We start from the raw sequence: 21,623 nt of genomic DNA, 5'->3' as shown, positions 1-21,623 counted from the left end.
TTTTGGTGGTTATCTCTCTCCTTCTTACATTCTGACTCTGCTGATAAAGAGGCCCATAGAGCCTCACATACAGGAGATGGGAGTGTTCATCTTACATAAGCCTTGTCACTGTGAAAAAGATAAATGAAAATATAAAGCTATGTCCATGGGGTATCATAGTCCTCAATCATCACAGAGCACAGATTAAAGGATAGGTCACCCATTGTTGAGGCTGTATACAACTGATTAAAATTAAAGCTCAAATTATCCCTTGACCTTTTTTTTTTTATTAACGATTCATTCAAACCAGCTATGCTTCAACTTCAGTTTCTCCCCCTTTGCCAGCCCCAACCCCTGTAATAAACAAATATCCATTAGCATCAACTGCAACCCTTTAACATGCATTATCACATTTGTTTCTGTTGCACGCTTAGTTGCAGTAACAAAGAAAATCCTGCAGGTGGTGTTAGAGAACCTGCTCTCTAAAGTCTAAACCAGCAGATGTGGTGGCGCAGGGACGTTCTCTCTATAGGGGTAGTAGAAGATATTTTCAGTTCATATTTTGTCATTCAGTTATTATATTTATATATTAAAGAATGCAGGAAGTCTGTTTTTTTTTTAAATGGTATGAATATGATTTCCAGATGTTTTAGAGCTTGAAGAGACTCTTTATTTTCTCTCTTTATCAACAATTTTTTATCAACACTTTCATGTAAGTTTCAATGAATTGCTCTACATGTGATTAACATCTGTGTGTGTGTGTGTGTGTGTGTGTGTGTGTGTGTGTGTGTGCGCGCTGCTGATGTAAATGACCCTGCTGCCCCGTCTCAGTCTGTGTCCCTCTCATATCTCCCCACTGCATATCGTATTCAGTGCATATCCTCGCTGCTCCGGGCTCTGTTGACATTTAGACAGGCCGGTCCTTTTCAGAGAGAACTGTTGGCACACGCACGGCTCGATAACCTTGTCGGCTCTTAGACCTGTTTTCCTCCCTCCTTCCTCAAACTGTCTGTCTCTCTTTCACTCTCATGGCTGTTTATCTCTGTGTGCTTGCGTCTGTTTCTCGGCTCACCTTTCCTCTCTTTGTCGCGCATCTCTCTCTCTGCCTGTTTCTGTTTTACATCCGAGGTGTATTTGCATCTCTATCTCCTACCAAGACCACCCAGCGGGCTTTCTGTCCCGTGCTCTTGTTTTTCTGCTCTGTGGTATCTCCAGAGTTAACCCTTGACATCAGGCGGTGCGGCAAGTAAGATAGTGCTCTTTCTCAGTAATGCTGTCAATAGCACAGAGCAGCTGTCTTCTGAAGCAAATGATCAGTAAATTATGCAAGAGCAGAAACCAAGAAGATTTACACTGATCATTATATTCTGTTCTCAAACATTAGCAGCTTGACAGGCCAGCCTGGAGAAGGCTTTGACAATAAATGGAGGTATCCCACCACAAACAGGGAGATGTTTTTTTGTTTGTTTGCTCTAATTACTTTTAATTTAATCTGGGTGGGTTATGGGCATGGATGTGATGCTATGTTTTGATGTTTATTTGGTTCGTTATATAACTGGAAAGATATAAATAAGATTGTCAAAAAATGATAGAGTAAAGCAAGCTCGTCAGAGTCTTTGATTATTGGGGTATTCCAGTGATATTCCAGTTGGGGAATTCACAGATCACTAGTATTGGTCAAGCTCCCAAAACACTGGATCCTATATTTCCCATAATGCTGGATGCACATTTAAACATTATACAACAGGCTTAGCAGTACTCCTTGTGACGAGTAGATTAAGCTTCATATGTAAAATCAATGGGGTGCACCTTTTAAATATTGGATTTGTAGACCTTCAGGGAAAATAGTAGACTGGGACAGTGTGAGGTCAGATTTTCTTCCCTGTTTTATAACAACCACTGTATTCAGTCTTCACTTTCTGTCTCCTTAAAGGTAAAAACAAAGAAGTGAAAAGTGTTGAATTCACTGGGGAACTGCTTGTGCGTATGATTTGGCCTTGTAGCATGTGCTATTCCCTCATGAGTCATCTTTGCACACCTACAGATGTGCCCTCGTCTGTCTGTCTCTCACTTCTTTGGGCCGTCACCTCTCTGGAAAAAAAAACATTCTAAGCCAGATGTTGTCACAGAGAAATTTCAGCATGACCTCTAATTTATTTATCTCCTTTCCTACTTAGACAGGGATCTGTTGGAGGGAGGTAATTTGAGGAGGAGTGCTGCTCACTCTGTGCTGAAGGCAGATCAGCAGAAGGGCAGGCAGGCAGTTTCTGGACTCCTGTTGGGTGAATTCCTCCATGACTCTCGTAACATATCTAATACTAAATGCATTTTCTGGATTTGCTTTCTTTTGTTACATATCTGCCAGCTTTTACATCAAACAAGAACCCTGATCACCACAGACAGTTTGCTTTTGAACTGTATCACATGGTAGATAATAGGGAATGTTTGCTTTCGTATAGATATGATGAAAAAAAAGAGGAATTTTCTTTCTCCTTTTTATGAAACAATAATCCAAACAAAAAGGGGAACCAGTACGGTGTCATGGTTTTATTTGAATTTCTCTACTTTACCTTTCTTCTCAGGCCAGACTCATAAATAATGACCACACATTGTCACGACCAGGAGCAGGTGCTGCTGACGACATACGTGCCTGTGTGTGTGTGTGTGTGTGTGTTTCTGTAAATATCCACCCACCACCGACACTGTGATGTCTCCATTTGTCAGATGCTATCAGTGTTAATTAGAGGGGGCAGAATACAGAAGAGGAACAGAAACAGACACAGAGAACAAAGAATCAAAAGAAGCAATTGAGCAGCAGCATATCATAGAATTATCCATATATTCTGTAATGTTCTAAACTTAACCTTTACAGTTTAAGTCTTTACAGGAGATAACCAAGTAGCCTGACTGCTCTTTTCTACCATTCATCTTCTTCTCCGTCTCTTTCCTTTCCTCTTTTTCTGTATGCACATTTCTCTTTTTTCTGGTTTACTTTTGTAGTGTTTCTTGTGAGCAGTATTATTTACAAGGTGCCAGGGATTTCATCTAGGTTTTGGCTCGCCTTTAGCGCCTAATGACTTTCCCTCATCCCCCAGCTACTATTGCATTTGTAGTACTTACACGATAACCTGTGTTCCTGAAATGGCTTCAGGAATTTAAATCGCAGATGTCCCAAAAGACTCAGAATTTGTTAACAAGAGGTTATTTTTGTACCTTTAGCTGGCACATCAGAGGACAGTTTTATTTCCTGCCTTCTCATCTTTCTCTTGTGAATAACGGCAGGTTGTGATGTTTCAGAAGCTGTGTCAGCCTTTGTGCTTGTGGATACACTTTTGAACTGCACCACTGTTTGTCCCATTCATGACAGAAGCATATCACAACATCAAAACACTGACGTAGAGACTGAAGACTGAGTGATGAGTCTACTGTGATATTTTGATGTGAGCTCATTGATGATGATGAAATAGCTATAAGCCAGTGGTATGTCATTTTAAGAGCACTGAGCTATTTTGAAAAGCACAGAAAAGATTATATCTTTTATTGCAAAATGGCCTTCATTACATTTTCTGACAGCTTCTCTGCTACCGAATAAAAACATCTGGAAAAAGACTTTGCTCTGACGCAAAAACAACAAAAGTATTTGACAATTTCCTCTTCACTACGTTCCATTTGTAGCTCCGTCCTATCTTGCCAACACACAGGAGAAGCAGCAGATACAGGAAGATCTAAAGCTAAAAGTCTCTTTGAGCACTTTAGGTGCGTCTAACAGGCGGTGCAGGACTTGTTGTTTGGGAAAGGGATGAGCATTTCTCTGTCACTTTCATTTTTCCAACCGCACCAGCTCTCTAATTACAGCCTCCCCTCTGTAATCACAAAGGAACCACTGATCCGTCATCTAATGGCTTGCATTAAGCAAATGATTCATCAGATTTCTGCATCACACTCTTCAAAAAAATTCAACCAGAAGTGTCCGATGAAATAAAGAAAAAAGCCTGTGACCTCTGGGGGTTGGTGGGAGATGAGAGAGACACCTTTAACACTACTGTCAAGGTCGCAGGATGCCGTGGATTCCAGTTCCCGTAGGCGTCTCCCATTATGTGTTTCATTTTCACCTCTACTCTTCTCATTGATGGAGCCATAAGATCAGTGTGTGTCGCTTTACACTGGGTTCATTACATTTGGTGGCTCTCGGGTCTCTGTTCTCTCTCCAGCCTCTCTGTTAATCCTGCCGCACCTCTGTATAATCATTATTCCATTCACCATGACCTGCCCTCTGTTTCTTTCTCTCTCTGCACTGACTCTCATAAGAACCCTAACCACCCTCTACTAACCACAGGCTATGGGACTTTGTAGGTCAACAGACTAATAATACATTAGAGCCACAAGACTTTGCAAACATCTGAGAAACTTTTGTTTTTGCGATGCTCCTGCTGTGCTCTTTCCATCTTTATGAGGGCCTCCATCCCACACAGTGCATCAAGTTCACACTGTTTTCGGGGGTTTGCAGAAGTGGTGGGAAAGTTAAGAAATCACAAACACGGCATATTTTACCACACACGGTCATTTCTGGTGAAATCAGGCTCCTGTTTTCAAGTAGAAGCATGTCATCTCTACTTTCACCGAGATGACATGCTTCTACAAGCTTCTACATTACATTTCATTTTCCCTTCCTGTATCTCCCTACAGTGTAGACTTTCTTCAGATCTCTTTTACTGGAACAAACGATTATTCCTCATTGGGGGTCCTTGACATGCGGTGGCATCCTTGCTGCTGTAAAACTATTCATTCACTCATGAACAAAGGCTCCTCTCTAGATTCCTGTCTAGGGAAATCTCAAACACACTAATCCTGAATCCTGATGTCAGGATGGTAGATGACTGCAGTAATAATCAAACTGGAATAAGCTGGAGGCTGTCCTCAAATTGGAGACCAGCAATTCCAGCATCCCTGCAAAACCGACCCAGGTTTAACTGAGGTCAGAGTGCTGCTGGGCAGTGGTGGAATCTAACTGAATACATTAACTAGTACAATTTTGAGGTACTTGTACTTTGAATATTTCCATGTTATGCTACTTTATACTTCTACTCCACTACATTTATCTGATAACTAATTAATGGTTACTTGGCAGATTCAGATTGTTACTACAAAATGTAAATAAATAACCATTTATTACTAAAAGCTACCCAGCAGTACATGAAGTAGTTGAAAGTAGCTCCACCTTTTGGTACTTTAATTATATTTTGATACTGATACTTTTGTACTTTTAGTTAAGTAAGAATGTGAATGCTGGACTTTTACCTGTAACAGAGTATTTGCTTTTTTTTGCTGCTTTTACTGAAGTAAAAGATCTGAGTACCTCCACCGCTGCTGCTGGGAGTCCTCGAGACAGAGAGAGAGAGAGACAGAGAGAGAGAGAGAGAGAGAGAGAGACAGAGAGAGAGAGACAGAGAGAGAGAGAGACAGAGAGAGACAGAGAGAGAGAGACAGAGAGAGAGAGACAGAGAGAGACAGAGAGAGAGAGAGAGACAGAGAGAGAGACAGAGAGAGAGAGAGACAGAGAGAGAGAGACAGAGAGAGAGAGAGAGAGAGAGAGAGAGAGAGATGGGTACTTAATCATCCATGGCGCAGTGTGTGTGAGAGAGTGTGTGTGAAGCCACTCGGCTCGGGTCTGGTAGATGTGTCTGAATCGGGGTGATCGCTCCTCTCCTCCTTCTCTCAGAGAGCTGCCAGTCGCCCACAATAACCGGCTCTCTAGCAGCCTCCGGCTTATCTCATCTCGGCTGCTCGCCCCCGGTGCCGACCTGTACCGGCTGCCCCCCCCCCCCCCCCCCCCCCCACCGGTATCATCTGAATCACACAAAAGAAGAGAGATGCGGTCGTGTTTCACTTTCTTTGCTTCCAAGGACCCGTATCTCTCACATCTGTTCCCCGGATCTTTGTTTCTGGACGACAGGCTGCGGCTGCGTGAGTACTGATGCTTGCTGTTATCTTTGCGTGTATTTCTCTGTCTTCTTCCTCTTGTTATTGCTCACTGAGCGCATACTGAGATAGATAAGATAACGCGAAGCTTTGCTGAGGAGGGAAAAGAAGCACAGGCCTGTTTGTCGTTGGTATACTTTTTCTTTTTTATTAGATGCACTTCGATCTCACTGTTTTTGTTCTGTCGGAGGGGCGTTTCTGGAGTCTATGTAGACACACAAAGGCAGCTGCATGAAGCATGTGTGCAGAGAGGATGCAGCATTTCCCACCTGAACTTAAAGCCTGTTAGGAAGTAAATAGAGTAAAAAGAGAGAGAGAGAGAAAACAGAGTCAGGGACACAGAGGCAGCTGCACAAAGCCAGAGTACAACAGGATGTACCCTCGTCTGCTCCCATCTACCATCACCTGCACATTTGTTAACATCATATTGGCTCCATGTAGAGTATAGTTTAATTTCCCACTTAGCCGAAGTTAATGGATATTTTAAGCCAAGTGTGATATTTCCAAGGATGTTGACAATGGACTTCATAATTGCAAATTTAGACATTTTACTGCACTGCATCAAGAAACTGCTAATGATTCTTATTTATAATATGTATTCTGGTTGCATAACCTGAAGAAGCATGGAGAATGAACGCACAGAGAGAACGTCAAGCGCCATCTCCAGTGCTTATGCATTATATATTAAGTTAGCCCAGTGCTGCACCTCCCACCCAGCAACACTGTCAACGCTCCCTCTCTCTCAGTCTCTCTGTTCTCACCTTACACTCTTACAGCCTTTGACAGTCAGCCCTGACTGAGGGTAACATGAACACGGAGTGTGTGTTTGTAAGTATTTTCAAGGCTGTTAAAGAGCAGTTGTAGTCCCGTTATTGAGTGCACATCCCCCACATCTTGAAAGAAAGGGAGGGAGGGAGGTAATACTCTGCCTGCCCTCAGGCCTTTGACAGCAAAGAGATTTGTTTTATGGATTGATGGATTGTTTGAGTTCTTGCAGCCCAGGGATCTAGGGGTGCGAGACAGTCAATGCTTTTGTTTTCTATCACTATATGACTTTCAAGGGGTAAAATGTCAGGTAGATTGATTCACTTTTAATTTGCTTAACTTTACATTAGACAGAATAAAGTTATAATGTGTGATGCAACAAGAAGAGCAGACTTTTCCATTGAAAAAAAAGAATGCTGCCATGATAATCCCTTCCGTCCTGTCGAATTGTCTCTCTGCTCTGAAATGTGAACAGGGTCATATAGCCGATATTAAAGCATCATTGAATTTATGTGATTATCCTCTCTAAGCATATTAAGTTGCTGATGTAGATTAGGTTACACTGCCATTCAGTGTTATGTAATGGTAACTCTCTTGCGACGCAGACCCTGCTAACACACTGGCTCTGTTGCTGTGGAACTTTCATCTTTGTCTTCCGTGTGTCTCTCTATTCTGTTCTCCCCATCTCCTCTTTTCCTCCCCACCAGCAGCGGCGGCGGCAGCAGATGTGATGAGCGACGCAGCTCACAGCAGTATCTTTCCACAGTGAGCACGACCTGATGCTGAAATCCCTACATTCATGAGAAGGCAACAGGAAGCAGATTACTGAGGGATTAAACGCAAGCACACGTATGCCCATGCACATACACAGAGTGCCACAGTTCCAGGATTTGACCGCTGTCCAACTGTGGATCTCACACTGAATGAACTTGTCTGACTGACTGACTGAGACTCTCTCTCTGGTGTCATGGAAGAAGAGGAGGAGCCGACAGAGTCTCATTGAATTTAACTCGCATAACCCCACCTCCTTTCTCCCGCCTCACTATCGAAGGCTTTGGCTGGTCGATGAGGATTACAGACTTATAGCAAACACAGCGGAGCGTGCAGAAAGAGAGAGAGAGAGGAGAGCCAACCGTCCGCCCGCTGCTGTCCCATGATGCATCTACACATGTAAGAGCAGGATCAGCCACACAGAGGGCTGTTTCTATGGATACCCCTGCCCTGGGTAGTATTAATAAGACTCACTGATATTCTGACTATCTGCGCGTGAAGGAAATACAGTGAGATATTAGAAGTGCATCCCTGCAGCCTGACTACAGCATCAAATAACACCTTTGGAGCAGAGAAAGACATCATCATCAAGTGGAAATTTTATTTTTAAACATGTACTGTAGATGCTTTACCAACACATGTTTAAACCTGTAGCTGCAAGTTCCCTGACTAAACCAAATGTTAGATTTCTTTCCACTTAGTTTCATTTATTTCGATCCTTTCTGAGGTTCCTTGTGTTGCTCAGACAGTCTTTGTCCTAAACACCTCAAAGGTTGCGTTAACAACAGCTGGTTCAGTAAAAGGTTGATTTAATAAGAATCTGCCCACACAGTACCAGAAGAGGAGGTGAAGATGATGCATAAAGACACTTTTTAGGCCTGAAGGAAATAACTCCTTTTATAACCTGCTTGCAATACTGAGTACAGCTCCAAATTCTGGGCTCCAATTCTGGATAAAATAATCGTATTGGAACTTTTGTGGGCCCCTAAAAACTGCTGCCACCTTTCACCAGACTACTTGTGGTACTGAATTTGGGTCTTGTCTACACGAGAAGAGACATCTAGCATGCACCAGCTACCTAGAGAATAATCAGGTCTCTAGTTAAGGTTTTGGACTCACCAGCAAGATGTAACATTATGTGCAAAAGACAATAACAAAGCACTTTTCATCTAGATATTGTGGGGATCCATCAAGCTTGAAGTATCTGGAATCCATCTATCATCTGTCCCTAACACCCCCAGACTGAGCTGTCATGGCCAGACAAGACACCCCCCTCTTCCCCCATGGTTTTGACCTGGGTGGTCACTTTGTTGACCTTCGACCTCTTGGCATGGGTGTCACGGGCCTGGTCCTCTCAGCTGTGGACCAGCGCACTGGACAGCGCGTGGCAATTAAAAAGCTGGTGATGCGCGATGCCGTGACAGTGAAACACGCTCTGCGGGAGGTCAAAATCACCCGGCGGCTGCAGCATGAAAATGTGGTGAGCGTTCATGAGGTTTTGGCGCCGTATGGACGACCGCTGCCCCGAGACCCAACCCAGCTGAGTGCCCTGTACATCGTCCAGGAGTGCATGGAGACGGATCTTGCTCGGCTGCTGGAACAAGGACCACTACACACAGGTAATGGGAAAAAAAGGGACAAACATTATGGTGCTTCCTGCTTTGTTGCCGCACTGCTGGCTTTGTTTACGTTATGATTTATTGGATTTAGTGGCAGACACTCTTTTACTGAGACAGCACTTTGTCATCCACATCCACAATTCACACATTTGAAAATCACATTATATTCTTTCATCCATGGCTTTGCTTGTTTGTTTCCTCTTTATAAACATGCTCGGTAAGTAGCAGAGTGATACAAACCATCATTTTGACGTGCCAAAATAGTTTTGCCCATATCCACAAGTCACACATTAGAAGATCAGCATTTTACCCAAAATCCATCCACTGAGTTAGAAATGAGCAGTGTTATGGTAATTACAAGAGTCAGAATAGAAGCAGTGCAGTATATCCTGATATCTGACTTTCTGCCCTTGAACAGGTCACGCTACTCTGCTGTTCTACCAGCTGCTGAGGGGACTGAAGTTCATCCACTCAGCTAACGTCCTGCACAGAGACCTGAAGCCTGCCAACATATTCATCAACACAGACCAACTGCTGCTCAAGATTGGAGACTTCGGTCTGGCCAGGATAGTCGACCCTCACTATTCTCATAAGGTAAGACACACACACACACACACACACACACACACACACACACTCACACAAATTTTTTTTTACTGCATTTACACTCACATTTACAGAGTGTTACCTCTCGCCATTTCCATTGGGCCTACACACAGTGGTTTACAAACAATGTGTGTTTACATGCGCTGCAGAGTCTGTGATTTTATGTCCATGTAAACACAAAAATCCTTTCTCAGGTTTAGAAATTCCAATGGTTTGCTTGGTTGTAATAACCTGGCTAGTAGTTATATGTCTTATTTATTATTGTCTTAAGTGCTCAAATTCAAGGAAAAGACTGATGACCGAACATGACACATAAGCTGGAAGTTTGTAATAATCAGCAACACACTACAAACATTTCCAGCCATAACCTATTTTACGCTTAATGATATTTTTTGGGGCATGTTAATGTAGCAAATGTGCCAAGCGTTCTTTTGACTAGAGGCCAATAAATGCCTGTGATCATTATTCTCTTTAGGCTCCTGCTCTTAACTTAAGTTTTATATGAATTTTATAAATCCATAATCTTCAGAGGACAAGCCAGCATAAAGTTTAGACCTCTGTCCACAGAGTATTGGCTGCATTGATTTTGTCTTGTTAGAAAGTGGTACTTTTTTAAACTTGTTCTACCAAAATGAATCATATTATAAATGTTCAAGTCAGCAAAGTTGATAAAGTTTGGAGGATTTATCACTCTCCTCTTTGCTCTGAAGCAGTGTGAATCGTTCTGCTGCTGATGGACGACTCTAGGGAGAGTATTGTAATATTAAATATTATCTATGCTCCCTCTCATTGAGGTAGAACTGTTATCAGGGAAGAGATAGCAACTCTTTAAGCACTGGCCCTGTGTTGTTATCAGACAGCAGTGCACAAACCCCTTGTCTTTGTGTAGCAATGGATACACTATAGGATGGGACACTGTTGCAAAAGAATCCTCCTATAGAAAATCAGTAAATTTCCGCCTCACAATTGAAGCGCAGAGTAATCTGTCTGTCTGTCCGATGTCTTCTCGATGTAGCATCTCAGGTGTCATTGTAGACATCACTGGTGTGATTCTGACAAAGATCTAAATACTAAATAAATACATCCAGAGTTTCAAAATCTCAAACTTTGAAAACTGTGTAACTGCTATACCTCTTAGAGGGATTCTACATGTTGCGACTGCAGTGCAGCCAAGCCGTCTTTTTTTCAATGACTGGCATCTCCGATTACACATCCTTGATGTGTTGTCTGATATTGCCGACCTGTGTCTTTCACATTGGGCCTCCTCCCCAGCCCAAACCCTGCTATTAACGTCTTCTTCCCAAACCTGGTGTCAGGTTTTGTGCTAATCAAAGCCTGTGATTAGCCTGTCCATTGTAGATGAAGGCTTCAGAGAGATTAATGTGACTATTTACTGCTGCATTGTGCTGCTCTATTATGCACGAAGATCCCACAGCAATACTGTAACACTAGCAGGGCAGGATGTGTGTGTGTGTGTTGTTTTGGATCTGTGCATGTGGAGAGGAGCTCTTGTGAAAGGCGATCTTTGTCAGCTCTGAACACGGGACTGGGGATCAGCTGGGTGCAGACACAGGGGGTGAGTTTGGAGGGGAGGATGGGGGGGGGGGCAGAGAACAGATGAGGAGCAAGGGTGAGGAAGATTGAGTCATGGAAGGGTGAAATAAGGAGAGGTGAAAAGTACAAAGGCAGAGAAAGGGAGAGAAAAAGGAGGAGGGTGAGCAAAAGTGCAAAGAGGAGAAACAAGGAAAGGGGGCATGAAAAAAGAGATCAAATCGAGAAAAAGTGAGAGAGATGAAGGTAGTTTTTGGTCGTGATGAACAGAAGAAGCAGGGTTTACTTCTATCTCACTCTGTACCCCACTCTGTGTGTGTGTTTGGGTGCTTATCTTTGCTCTCACACCGTGTACCTGCAGAAACTGCTCTCTCTGTCAGAGAACACAATGTTCAGGCTTTAACTACTGAACTGTCTCAATGTAGATAGATAGATAGATAGACAGATAGATAGATAGACAGATAGATAGATAGACAGATAGATAGATAGATAGATAGATAGATAGACAGATAGATAGATAGACAGATAGATAGATAGACAGATAGATAGATAGATAGATAGATAGATAGATAGATAGATAGATAGATAGATAGATAGATAGATAGATAGATAGATAGATGTCACAACAAGTTCAGCTCCTACAGATAGTATTTTCCCTTTTCTGGTGCTGCAGCATCAGCCTCTTCCTTTACAGTCTCAAAGCTTTGATAGCAGGGATGCATTAATAACCAATAAGAGTGCTGGCTGCACATCACACTCCAATTTTAAACGGACTGCTGACATGGTTTGAATTGTTGGGCTGAGTAGGACAGTGGGAGTTAGTTGGGAGCCTGTCCCAGTTGTTAGTCAGCAGAACATCAGTTTGTCATTGTTCATTAGCATAAGATTGTATCACAGTTATTTGTGTGTGTGTGTGTGTGTGTGTGTGTGTGTGTGTGTGTGTGTGTGTGTGCTTGTGCGTATGAAGATGATGCTGGGCTATTTGTGATGCAGTGTTGACACCAAAGCAGATGCCTGCAGTGAATGTGCTAGCATCTTCTCTTATTTAATAATGCAGAGCCAAAGCGCTGCTTTTTCAAACATTTTGTGGTGATGGACGTGAGCAGTATTGACTTCAGCTGTGATGGAAATTCACTAATAGTAACTTTCATATTGGACCATAAAGCAAGACTCTTCGCTCTGGTTTTTATGTCTCATTTATGTTGCTTTCAAATAGGGACCTTGTATCACCTTAATCAGGTTTTATAGTATGTCATGTTGGACTGCAAGATTGACTAGTTTAGATTTCTCATTCTCACCACTGAATGGCGGGCCCTCTTTTCAATTATTCAACTATAATCGCTCCAAAGAAATACCTTTTCTTAGCGCTACACTATCTCACGTGGTCTGTGTGTTATCGCAGTGGTTTTGTCGGCACACTGTGACTCTGCAGCGCATCGAAGTGTTTGACGAGCTGTCTCTATGTGCGCCTCTGACTACACAGACAAACATTTACTCAGGCAAAGAGAGATGACAGAAAGGTTGAGAGGAGAGAGGAGGGAAACGGAGGCCCGAGAAAACATTATTTGTGATGTTGTTTACAGTCTACGCCAGAAGGAACTTGGTGTTTCTGAGAGTGTGTGTGTGCGACTGTCACCTGCTGAGGCAGCGCTGAATCGGCCCAGAAATTATTCATGACCTGGATGAAGGACAGAGAGAAAGATAGGTAAAAATAAGCAAAGTGGAACTGTAACTGACAAGGAGAGAAGGGGGGATGAAACAGGTGAGGAAGGAGGTGAAGCGAGGAGGGGTGGCGAAGAGAGAGATGGGGTGAAGCGTGAAGAAAAGAGGAAAGGTAGAGGGAAAAGTTGCTGCTGCTGATGGTGACGTAAAAGAAAAGAGAAGGTGGGCAAGGAAGGAGTGAAGAAAGCCAACAAACATTTTATAATGATGAAAACCTGAAAACAAGTGTAAATATAGTTCCAAAATGAAAAAAAAACTTTCTTTTTCTGTTCAAAGCTATTTCCAAAGCTCAGTGTAGAGAATGATCAGCAAAGAGGGGAGAGAGGGACAGATAGATAAGAGGACAAGGCGAGTGTATATTTGTCAGGCCATCATTGAGCATTCGGCATCAGTTTCTGCTCTGTCATCTGCTGGCACACGGGGGAGAACAGGCAGTGATGAGGGAGGACATGGAGGGGAAGGAGAGGCAGTAAGTAAGGTGCAGTGAGGGCAGGGAGTAGAGAGGGAGTAGAGAGCATGATGTAAGGGTAAAGAGGAGAGGAAGGAGAGGAAAGGAGTGGTGGCACAGGAGGAGCGAAGAGTAGAGAGTAGACAAACAGCAAGGCTGAAGATGGGCTGTATGAAGTTACTTCCCAGTTCATACCTCCTTAATAGTGCTGTGCAACCAGGCTACTTCTAAAAGTAATGTAATGTAATGTTAGAAAGCTGGCCCGAAAAAAATAAAAGAGCCATTTTCAAGTTTAAAAACCATTTCGGCCAGGCTGAATTGTATGTAGGGACACATTGCTGAAAGGGATGTATAAGTGGGAGCATTTGCGGGGGTGGCCCACAATGAATAAAGGCTCTGAGTCATGAACTAAACCTGGCGATCGAGATAGAATTCACTATAATTCTTTTTTACCATCTTCAAATATGAAGAGGGAACTCACTTTTCAGGTGTCAAGTGAAATGTAAAATCATTTTGGGCCAGACCTCGAACACAATCCTCAGAGGGGCTTAGTGTGATATTATGCTGGTGTTACAGGTGGCCCACGATAATTTAACTGCTGTGAAAAAGCTCACAGAGCAATTTCTGACATCCATTTTGAGCATGAAAACTCATCTTGGCCAGGATAAATCCCATGCTGTCTATATGGCATAAGGCTAAATAGAGTAATTCTGCAAGAAGTACCAGATGGAGATGAAGACTGGAAACAGTATACTTTAGGAGAGGGGTGATGGGAGAGCCGAAGGGGAGGAGAGCAGCGAGGATAGAGGAAATGGGGTAGAAAGATGATGGAAATGATAGGTGAAGGGTGCTTAGAGGCAGATCAGACACTCTAACAAGGACCCCTGCCTAACCATAAAAGTTAGTTAAAATGTTTGGGGGACAAAAGTGAACAAAAATAGTCAAGTCAAATGGCAAAGTATTTAAACAAATTAGCCATCAGCTGCCAAGGAATAAAAACACGTGTGAGAATGTGTAAGTCTAATTATAAGCATATTTGGTTGTGCATTCTAATATCATGGCTGTCAAGTTTAACAGCCTGGCGCAGTAAAATGTGGCTCAGGAGAGATACGAGGCCTGAAAATGAACAGAAATATAGAAAGTAAAGATTTTGAGATTTGATGAGATTTTGTAAGGTCGGAGAGTGGAGCGATTACAGAGTGAGAGGCGGCGTGATATAAAAGAGGCGACAAGAGTATTAATGATAGTATCAGGCAAAAAACACCTCATTATAAATAAATCTGGTTTGTATGTGAATGCGCTTGCCCGTGTGGCTCATCTCCATACACGGCACATCAGTGTTATTCACAAGGTGAACATTTACAAAAGTAAAAGGCAGAAGGGAGCCTTGTCAGAGCAGCCCTAATGAGAAGACGTGTTTTGTTATATAGCAGAGCATCAAAGGCTCTGTGAAACTCAGCGACTGCAGGTAGAGATTCAGTGGAATATTTTCTACTTGATACGTATTCCAGTGAAGACATATGACACAAAAATGATGAAGTCTCTGGGTGTAAATCAAAATATGCTGTGTGAACTCAAGTTTCCTTTTTGTAGCTGACATCTCTGACTTCACGATGCTTCCACTCCAACAAAAATAACTACCAACAAGCTTCCAGCGGGATTCTAATGAATATGAGCAACTTGAACACTTCATATACACATGCATGTGTGCATGCAGTCTTACAAGTATTACAATTACTGAATGGTAACAAGCCAGTCTGTTGCATGCTCATCACTAATATAACTACTATTATAACTACTACTCTTTCTCTCTCTTCCTCCTGTTTGTCTCTCACTCACCCCTTCACCTGCTTCTCCAGGGTTACCTGTCAGAGGGTCTGGTAACTAAGTGGTATTGCTCCCCCCGTCTGCTCCTGTCCCCCAACAACTATACCAAGGCCATAGACATGTGGGCCGCTGGCTGTATACTGGCTGAGATGCTCACTGGACGCATGCTGTTTGCAGGTACCTTAACTGTTTGTCTTTCAGTCTCCACCGAAACACCGTCATCATGACCTTGAAGTCCTGCAGAAACACAGTGAAATATGATCACATCATTAGTATTCAGCAGAAACATCTTATTACTGAAAGTCCTGCAAGATGTTTCTGCTACATGTGACATGTGCATGTTAAAGATAAGATGCACAGCCTTTATTGTTATGTGAAAATAAATATAAACATGCAGAGTTTTTAAGGGTGAATTTAGTACTCTTGCATCCACATCCGTAGTATTGGTATCTACAGTATTACTAGTATAAGAAAGTGACACCAGGCCATCTTAGCAACACCAGCCTAAATAAGATAGAACATTTGAGTTTCTTTGAGTGGCTAAGTGAATACGGTAGCACAATTATGTAAATCATTTGCTTTCAAACACATCTTTTGTGTCCTTTGTTAACTTATGTAATGTTCTCTAGCAGAGATGCAAAAAAGATGCTGAAAGACTACATCACAAGGTGGCATCAAGTGAGAGTTAAGGAGAGTTTTTCTTTCCAGAGTGTCCTCCACCAAAGATACTTTATTCTCTTTCTGCAGGCTACTTCTTTGCCTGACCAGAATAACAATGATGATAGAGAAATTCTCGCTGTCTGAAGCAGATGTAGTTCCTCCTGACAGGCTGATTTGACCTCCACCAGCCCTCTACACCACAGGAGAGATGGTGCCATAAACTCAATAGCGTCATCTGTTCCCTTGGTGTTCTCTCTGCTAGACTCTCACACATCGACTGTTAGAGATGCTTGTCTTGCTTTTTACGTAACCACCAGAGTGTACATGGCACAATATATTTTAGTTAACCACAGGGGAAGCAATGCACTCTCATCCAAATACACAGCCACTGCTTGCTTATTTCTTAGAGCTGTGAATGTGTAGATATAGCACCACCTGCTGGTGTCCATTAGCTTGATGGAAACATTTAAAGGGCAAATCCACGCTGGAAAAATACTACTGCACTGAGCTGAAAAGTTCAAGCACGTTGCACTCCTGGTTACACCACAGTCAGTGACTTCAAAATATTTGTTCTCCATCAGTAAAATGCACTTTGGGGACTTTTAGAGTTGAGTTTGATAGAATCAGAATCAGAATCAGAATCAGAAACTGTTTATTGCCAAGTAACCTACATTACAAGGAATTTGCCGTGGTCTGATGGTGCTACATTTTTTAACATATAACATATAATCTGACAGACAAAAAACATGTAAAAATATAAAGGTAAAATAATGAGATAAGATAAATAACAAACAGTGCAAACAGTGCAGTGACCAAAATAAAGTGTCCAGGTAAAGTGTCCAGTATTGTCCAGTAGGGGGTGCGTGCGTTAATGTAACGCAGGGGGGACAGGGCGGTGTACGTTAATATAACATATAACTTGTGTTTGTGTGTGTGTGTGTGTGTGTGTGTGTGTGTGGGGATACAAGACTAGCATCAGATTCCTCCTGGATTGTGTACGACCCCCAATAAACTCAGCAAGACATTTTTTAGGTTTAGTGTTTTAACATTAGGATTGGGTCATAGATGGGATAAATGTCAATGTTAGATTAGGATTTTTACACAACCTACAAAGAAGTGCTGCCCAACAGGTTGCACTGTGGAAACAACATTTCCTGGTGCACAAAATCCTGTACCTAGCGTGGCATCACACTTGAAAAACATGTCTGAAATTTCAATTACTATTCCAGTTTTAGAGTTTAAGTACTCTTAAACAGGTTAATAATTAGAGGGAGAAGAAGAAAACATATTTTCATAGTTGCCTGCAGAGTGTTCCATCCTATCTGCATCATTTTTATTGAACCTCTTTACCTTACAGTTTCTCTCACTTGACAGCTCACACCTCCTAGTTATTCCTGTTTGACTCCTAATTGGTCACCTCCTGCTTATGTAACTGATCCTCAGTCTCTTCTCTGCTTGTCTCTGATTGGTCGGTTCTGTCTCCCAGGAGCTCACGAGCTGGAGCAGATGCAGCTGATTCTTGACACCGTGCCAGTGCTGAGAGAGGAGGACAGGCAGGACCTGCTACAGGTGACGCCTCAGTGTCTGCAAGCTGATTATTTAAATATGGAACAGGGTGTCATTGTCATCTTATGTTTGCAGCTTTAGACTAAAATGATTCACAAGGTTAAACGTGTCCACAACTCTTTCCAACAAGGGCCCTGCCTGTGTGTTGCTTTCATCTAGCATCTGCTTTATAGTCAGAATTAAATTGGTGGAGAATCTCGAATACTCTAAAGAGATGTACAAAAATGAATAACCACAGCAGAATTATGTACATAGTTTAACCCCACATTTCAATCCTTTCCCAGGTGATGCCTTCATATGTCAGTCATGGATGGAGAGTCAAGAAACCCTTTTCTGAATTGCTGCCTGAAGTGGATGCTCAGGGTGAGTGGAGGAAAGTAGTTGTAGTGGGAAGAAGGGGACGGTTCAAGCAGTCATCCTTCACAGCAGCATCTCTGAGCTGTGAAGGATGAAGTGATGATAGAGTAGGTTGTAGAGGTTTGGAGGTCTAACATATAATTTAGCCCTTTGCTTTTTTAAAGAACACACTTGATGGACACTACGTTTTGTTTCTCCTCCTCTTCCTCCCTCAACGATCCCTTCTTCTTCTTCTCCGCTCAGCTGTGGACTTCCTCGAGCGTATCTTGACCTTTAACCCCATGGATCGGCTGACTGCTGAAGCAGCGCTGTCCCATCCCTTCCTCCAGCAGTACTCCTGTCCAGAGGACGAGCCCACCTCATCGCATCCCTTCCACATCGAGGACGAACTGGAGGACAGTCTCATCAGCGAGCAGAGCCTCAGTAACAGCAACAGTCAGGCCTCCAGCATCCACTGGGAGAGGTATGTAGATTTACGTTTTTTTATATGCTAGTGGGGAAGGTCATTTTTCCATTCATGTTTTAATCAGACTATTATATTGCTCCTTTTCAGGTTATACACTATGTTTACACATTACCTCTGACTTGAGGCTATAATCCACAATTAGAGCTGTTGTCACAAAATGTAGTTCTGCTACAATATGAGAAGAAATGTCTTCTTGTTGTAATCCTGCTAATCTGCGTTTCACAGAAAAATTTAACTTTCACTGACATGAAATGAATTAAACCTCTAACATCGAAGGCTGAGTGCTCATAAGTTTTGCATGGAGACACTCTGAGCTTCCAGAATATTTCGATTACTTTACTACATGGTACCATAATTGAATCCATCAAACATTTGCCGAAAAGTCTGGCAAAGCATAACGAGATAGAAGAAACTACCTAAACTTCCTTCTGTAAATACACATATCAGGCTGACTGCACAGTGAAGTTATTAAGACTAATATAAATGCTTAATCTCTGCCTTCCTGCAGGTACGAGAACAGTTTATCAACAGATGTGTCCTGGCAGCAGTCAGGCGGGAGGTGTCGCTGCATGCCCCCTGACCACATTACCTCTGACCTGGGAGACACCACAGAGGATGAGGAGGTGCAGCGAGACCCCCGCGCCAGTTCCACCTCACTATTAGAGGAGGCCCAGGTTGGATATGCTTTGTCATTTTCCCGCATACTGACTGATTTATACTTTAGTATAACCATTGTTTTATTTTAGTTTTTAGTTCAAAGAGAGTTGTGAAGAAGTTGGTAACGCTGGTTTTTGGTTTTTTGGTTAAAGGTGCTATGTCAACAAATCAGCTCATGGCTGAGATATTGTGTAGCCTCAGTTTCACAGCAGTGGTGCTGTAAGTGATGGTGTTTTTGAAATGTAACCACATTTGTCATAAACCCTGTTGTTTCCTGACATTGCTATTTTACCCCTGTTGCCCTCGTTAACGTCTTCCCTTGCACATTTGTTTTCTCCCACTCTTCTTATGTGAAAAATTACAATGACCTTCCCATAAGCTCACCACCTGCTATTTGGCAAAATTAAAATTTCATCAAATAGCAAATTGTTTGTGATGGATGAAGTCCCTTTGTCCCTGATTTTGTCTTCTTTTTTTGCCATAAAGTAATCCTGCATATTTCCTGCAACATTCAGTCTGGTAGTAAATGCACTGTATCTGTTAAGGATGACATCACTGTCTTATTATATAGTATTTATGAACTTTTAGTATTGTTGAAATCTAGGTGTTAATTTTATTGCTGTTACAATTCAACATGTACAGGATATTTAGTTACAAATAAGAATGAGTCAAAGCAGCTCAACACATAATAGAACTGAAATTAATTAAATATCTTCTATATCTTTGCTATCCCCATTCATCACCTTCTCCCTCCCCATCTATCTTATGTAGGTCGACCCACGCAAATATTCCCACAGCAGCTCAGCTGAGCGCTTCCTGGAGAACTCTCACTCCTCTCTGGAACGGGTCTGTGGTTTGGGGTATGGGGAACTGGACTGTGGCCGCTCCTGTGACTACAAAGTGGGCTCTCCTTCATATCTGGATAAAATTGCCTGGAGGGAGGGCAAGCCTCAGCACTACTCTGAACCTAAGCTGATCCTGGATCTGTCTCATTGGAAGCGTAACATTAACAGCATCCCTGTGCCTGCTGAGCCTATTGGTGGCAGTGTGGAAGACCTGGGAGAGAAGAAGGAGGAAGAAGCAGAAGAGGAGGAGACGGGGGATTTATTCCAGGAGATCTCTCGCTGGGTGGAGAGCACCCAGTCTCGTCTGCACTCGCCCAGTCCCAGTCCTTCTTTGGAGCCACGTTCACCCTCCCACTTCACCTCCTCTCCCCCTCTTCCTATCTCCCCGACTGACCTCCCAACTCCAGTCTTCCACTACACAGAAGTTGTGCGGCAACCATCAGCTGAATATAATGAAGACAGACTAAGCCCACTTCCACATGTCAAATCTTTCTCTAATTCCCTTCCCTCACTTCTCCCCTCGTCTCCCACCTATCCATTTCCTCCTCTGTCACCTCAAATAGTGTCTCCCCCCACCTCGCCGCTTTTTCCTCCCTCAGAATCTCAACCCCTTTCGTCTACTTCCTCCATTTCTCAGCCAGTAAATGATGACTCCTTGGAATCACTTCCAGTCAAGCAAAAAGAGCGGCTGTTCGACCTGGACATGTTCATATCCCGAGCGCTGAAACTGTGCAGGCAGACTAAGGAGAAAGCAGAGGGAAAGAGAGGAAAAGAGGGAGGATGGAGGGAAGAAAGCAAACAGCCGAACATCAACCGAAAGGTGCCCAGGCTTCCAGAGCACAGGACTCCACCACCACAGACTCCCAACTCTTGATGTTGAATTTCAACTTCAGGTCCACCGCAGTATAGCATCATAATGGGTAGCACTTCCAAATGCTCATAGTGCTTTACATAGTGAGGGGTGTCCATGGTTGAATATGCTGCTTAAAAACATTTGACCTTAGTGTTAGCAGCAGTTGTCTTTTTGTCACTATTGCAATGACACGCTACACGCTGTGACTAAAACCCTCACTTAAACAAGCAATCCTGCAGCTTTTGTCAAGAGGTGCTCTCAGGCAATAAGAGGTCATGAAGCATTTAGGTTAAATATAATTAACCATGCTTAGTATTGCAAATATCAAGGTTGTTCTACATGGGAATATTTAGAAATAATCAGCTAATTAATGATTGTGGTATTTGTGGTTTGCTGGCATTTGTCAAGTCACAGATTGACTTGATAGCGACAAATGACAAAGAGGGAACAGTCAGCCTGTTGACAAGAGTTACCCAGGTTAATGTGTGTCTGGATGACATTAACCTACTGGAGAGGGATCACTTGGTTTGTTTTAAGTTTGCTTTGGATTTGTGTTTCCATACATGATCCCTTGCTGTGTGTCAGTCAGTCTGTACTATTTTAAAAACTACAGACAGTCTTCCAAAGGTGATGTTCACTGAATAATGAAAGGGACACAGGAAATGCTTTTTTCACAAGTTTCTCCGAATGTACTAAACTAAAGAATGATCAGTCAAATTATGCTTCATGGTGAACCATAAGGATTTTATTTGTTGCTGTTTTAACACTCCCACAGTGACTTAATGAGCTCTGTCACATGCCTTGTAAACTTGTATAAAAACTGTTGTCATATTTACTTCTATAGAATATTTCTCAAGACTGTTGTTATTGATATTCTTGTGTCTAAAATATTCTTGTATTCTTTGTTGAAGGCTAGAGCACAATTTTAAGTTAATTTGGAGTGAGTTGTATT

The 21,623-nt window shown here is 42.6% G+C and overlaps 1 protein-coding gene across 1 annotated transcript; it reads left to right on the top strand.

The window, feature by feature from the left end:
- The first annotated feature begins 8,746 nt into the window (after positions 1–8,746).
- mapk4 (mitogen-activated protein kinase 4) lies at positions 8,747–20,692 on the top strand. The gene is made up of 8 exons (XM_070903693.1): positions 8,747–9,113; positions 9,532–9,707; positions 15,300–15,444; positions 17,414–17,496; positions 17,778–17,856; positions 18,094–18,313; positions 18,825–18,990; positions 19,745–20,692. Exons 1-8 carry the CDS (start codon positions 8,747–8,749, stop codon positions 20,690–20,692), a joined length of 2,184 nt encoding a protein of 727 aa, XP_070759794.1.
- Positions 20,693–21,623: the final 931 nt, after the last annotated feature.

Source organism: Enoplosus armatus, chromosome 4, assembly GCF_043641665.1.
Source record: "Enoplosus armatus isolate fEnoArm2 chromosome 4, fEnoArm2.hap1, whole genome shotgun sequence".
Classification (NCBI taxonomy): Eukaryota; Metazoa; Chordata; class Actinopteri; order Centrarchiformes; family Enoplosidae; genus Enoplosus; species Enoplosus armatus.
The sequence above is the reverse complement of the archived record's forward strand: the minus strand, read 5'-3'. Positions and strand labels throughout refer to the sequence as shown.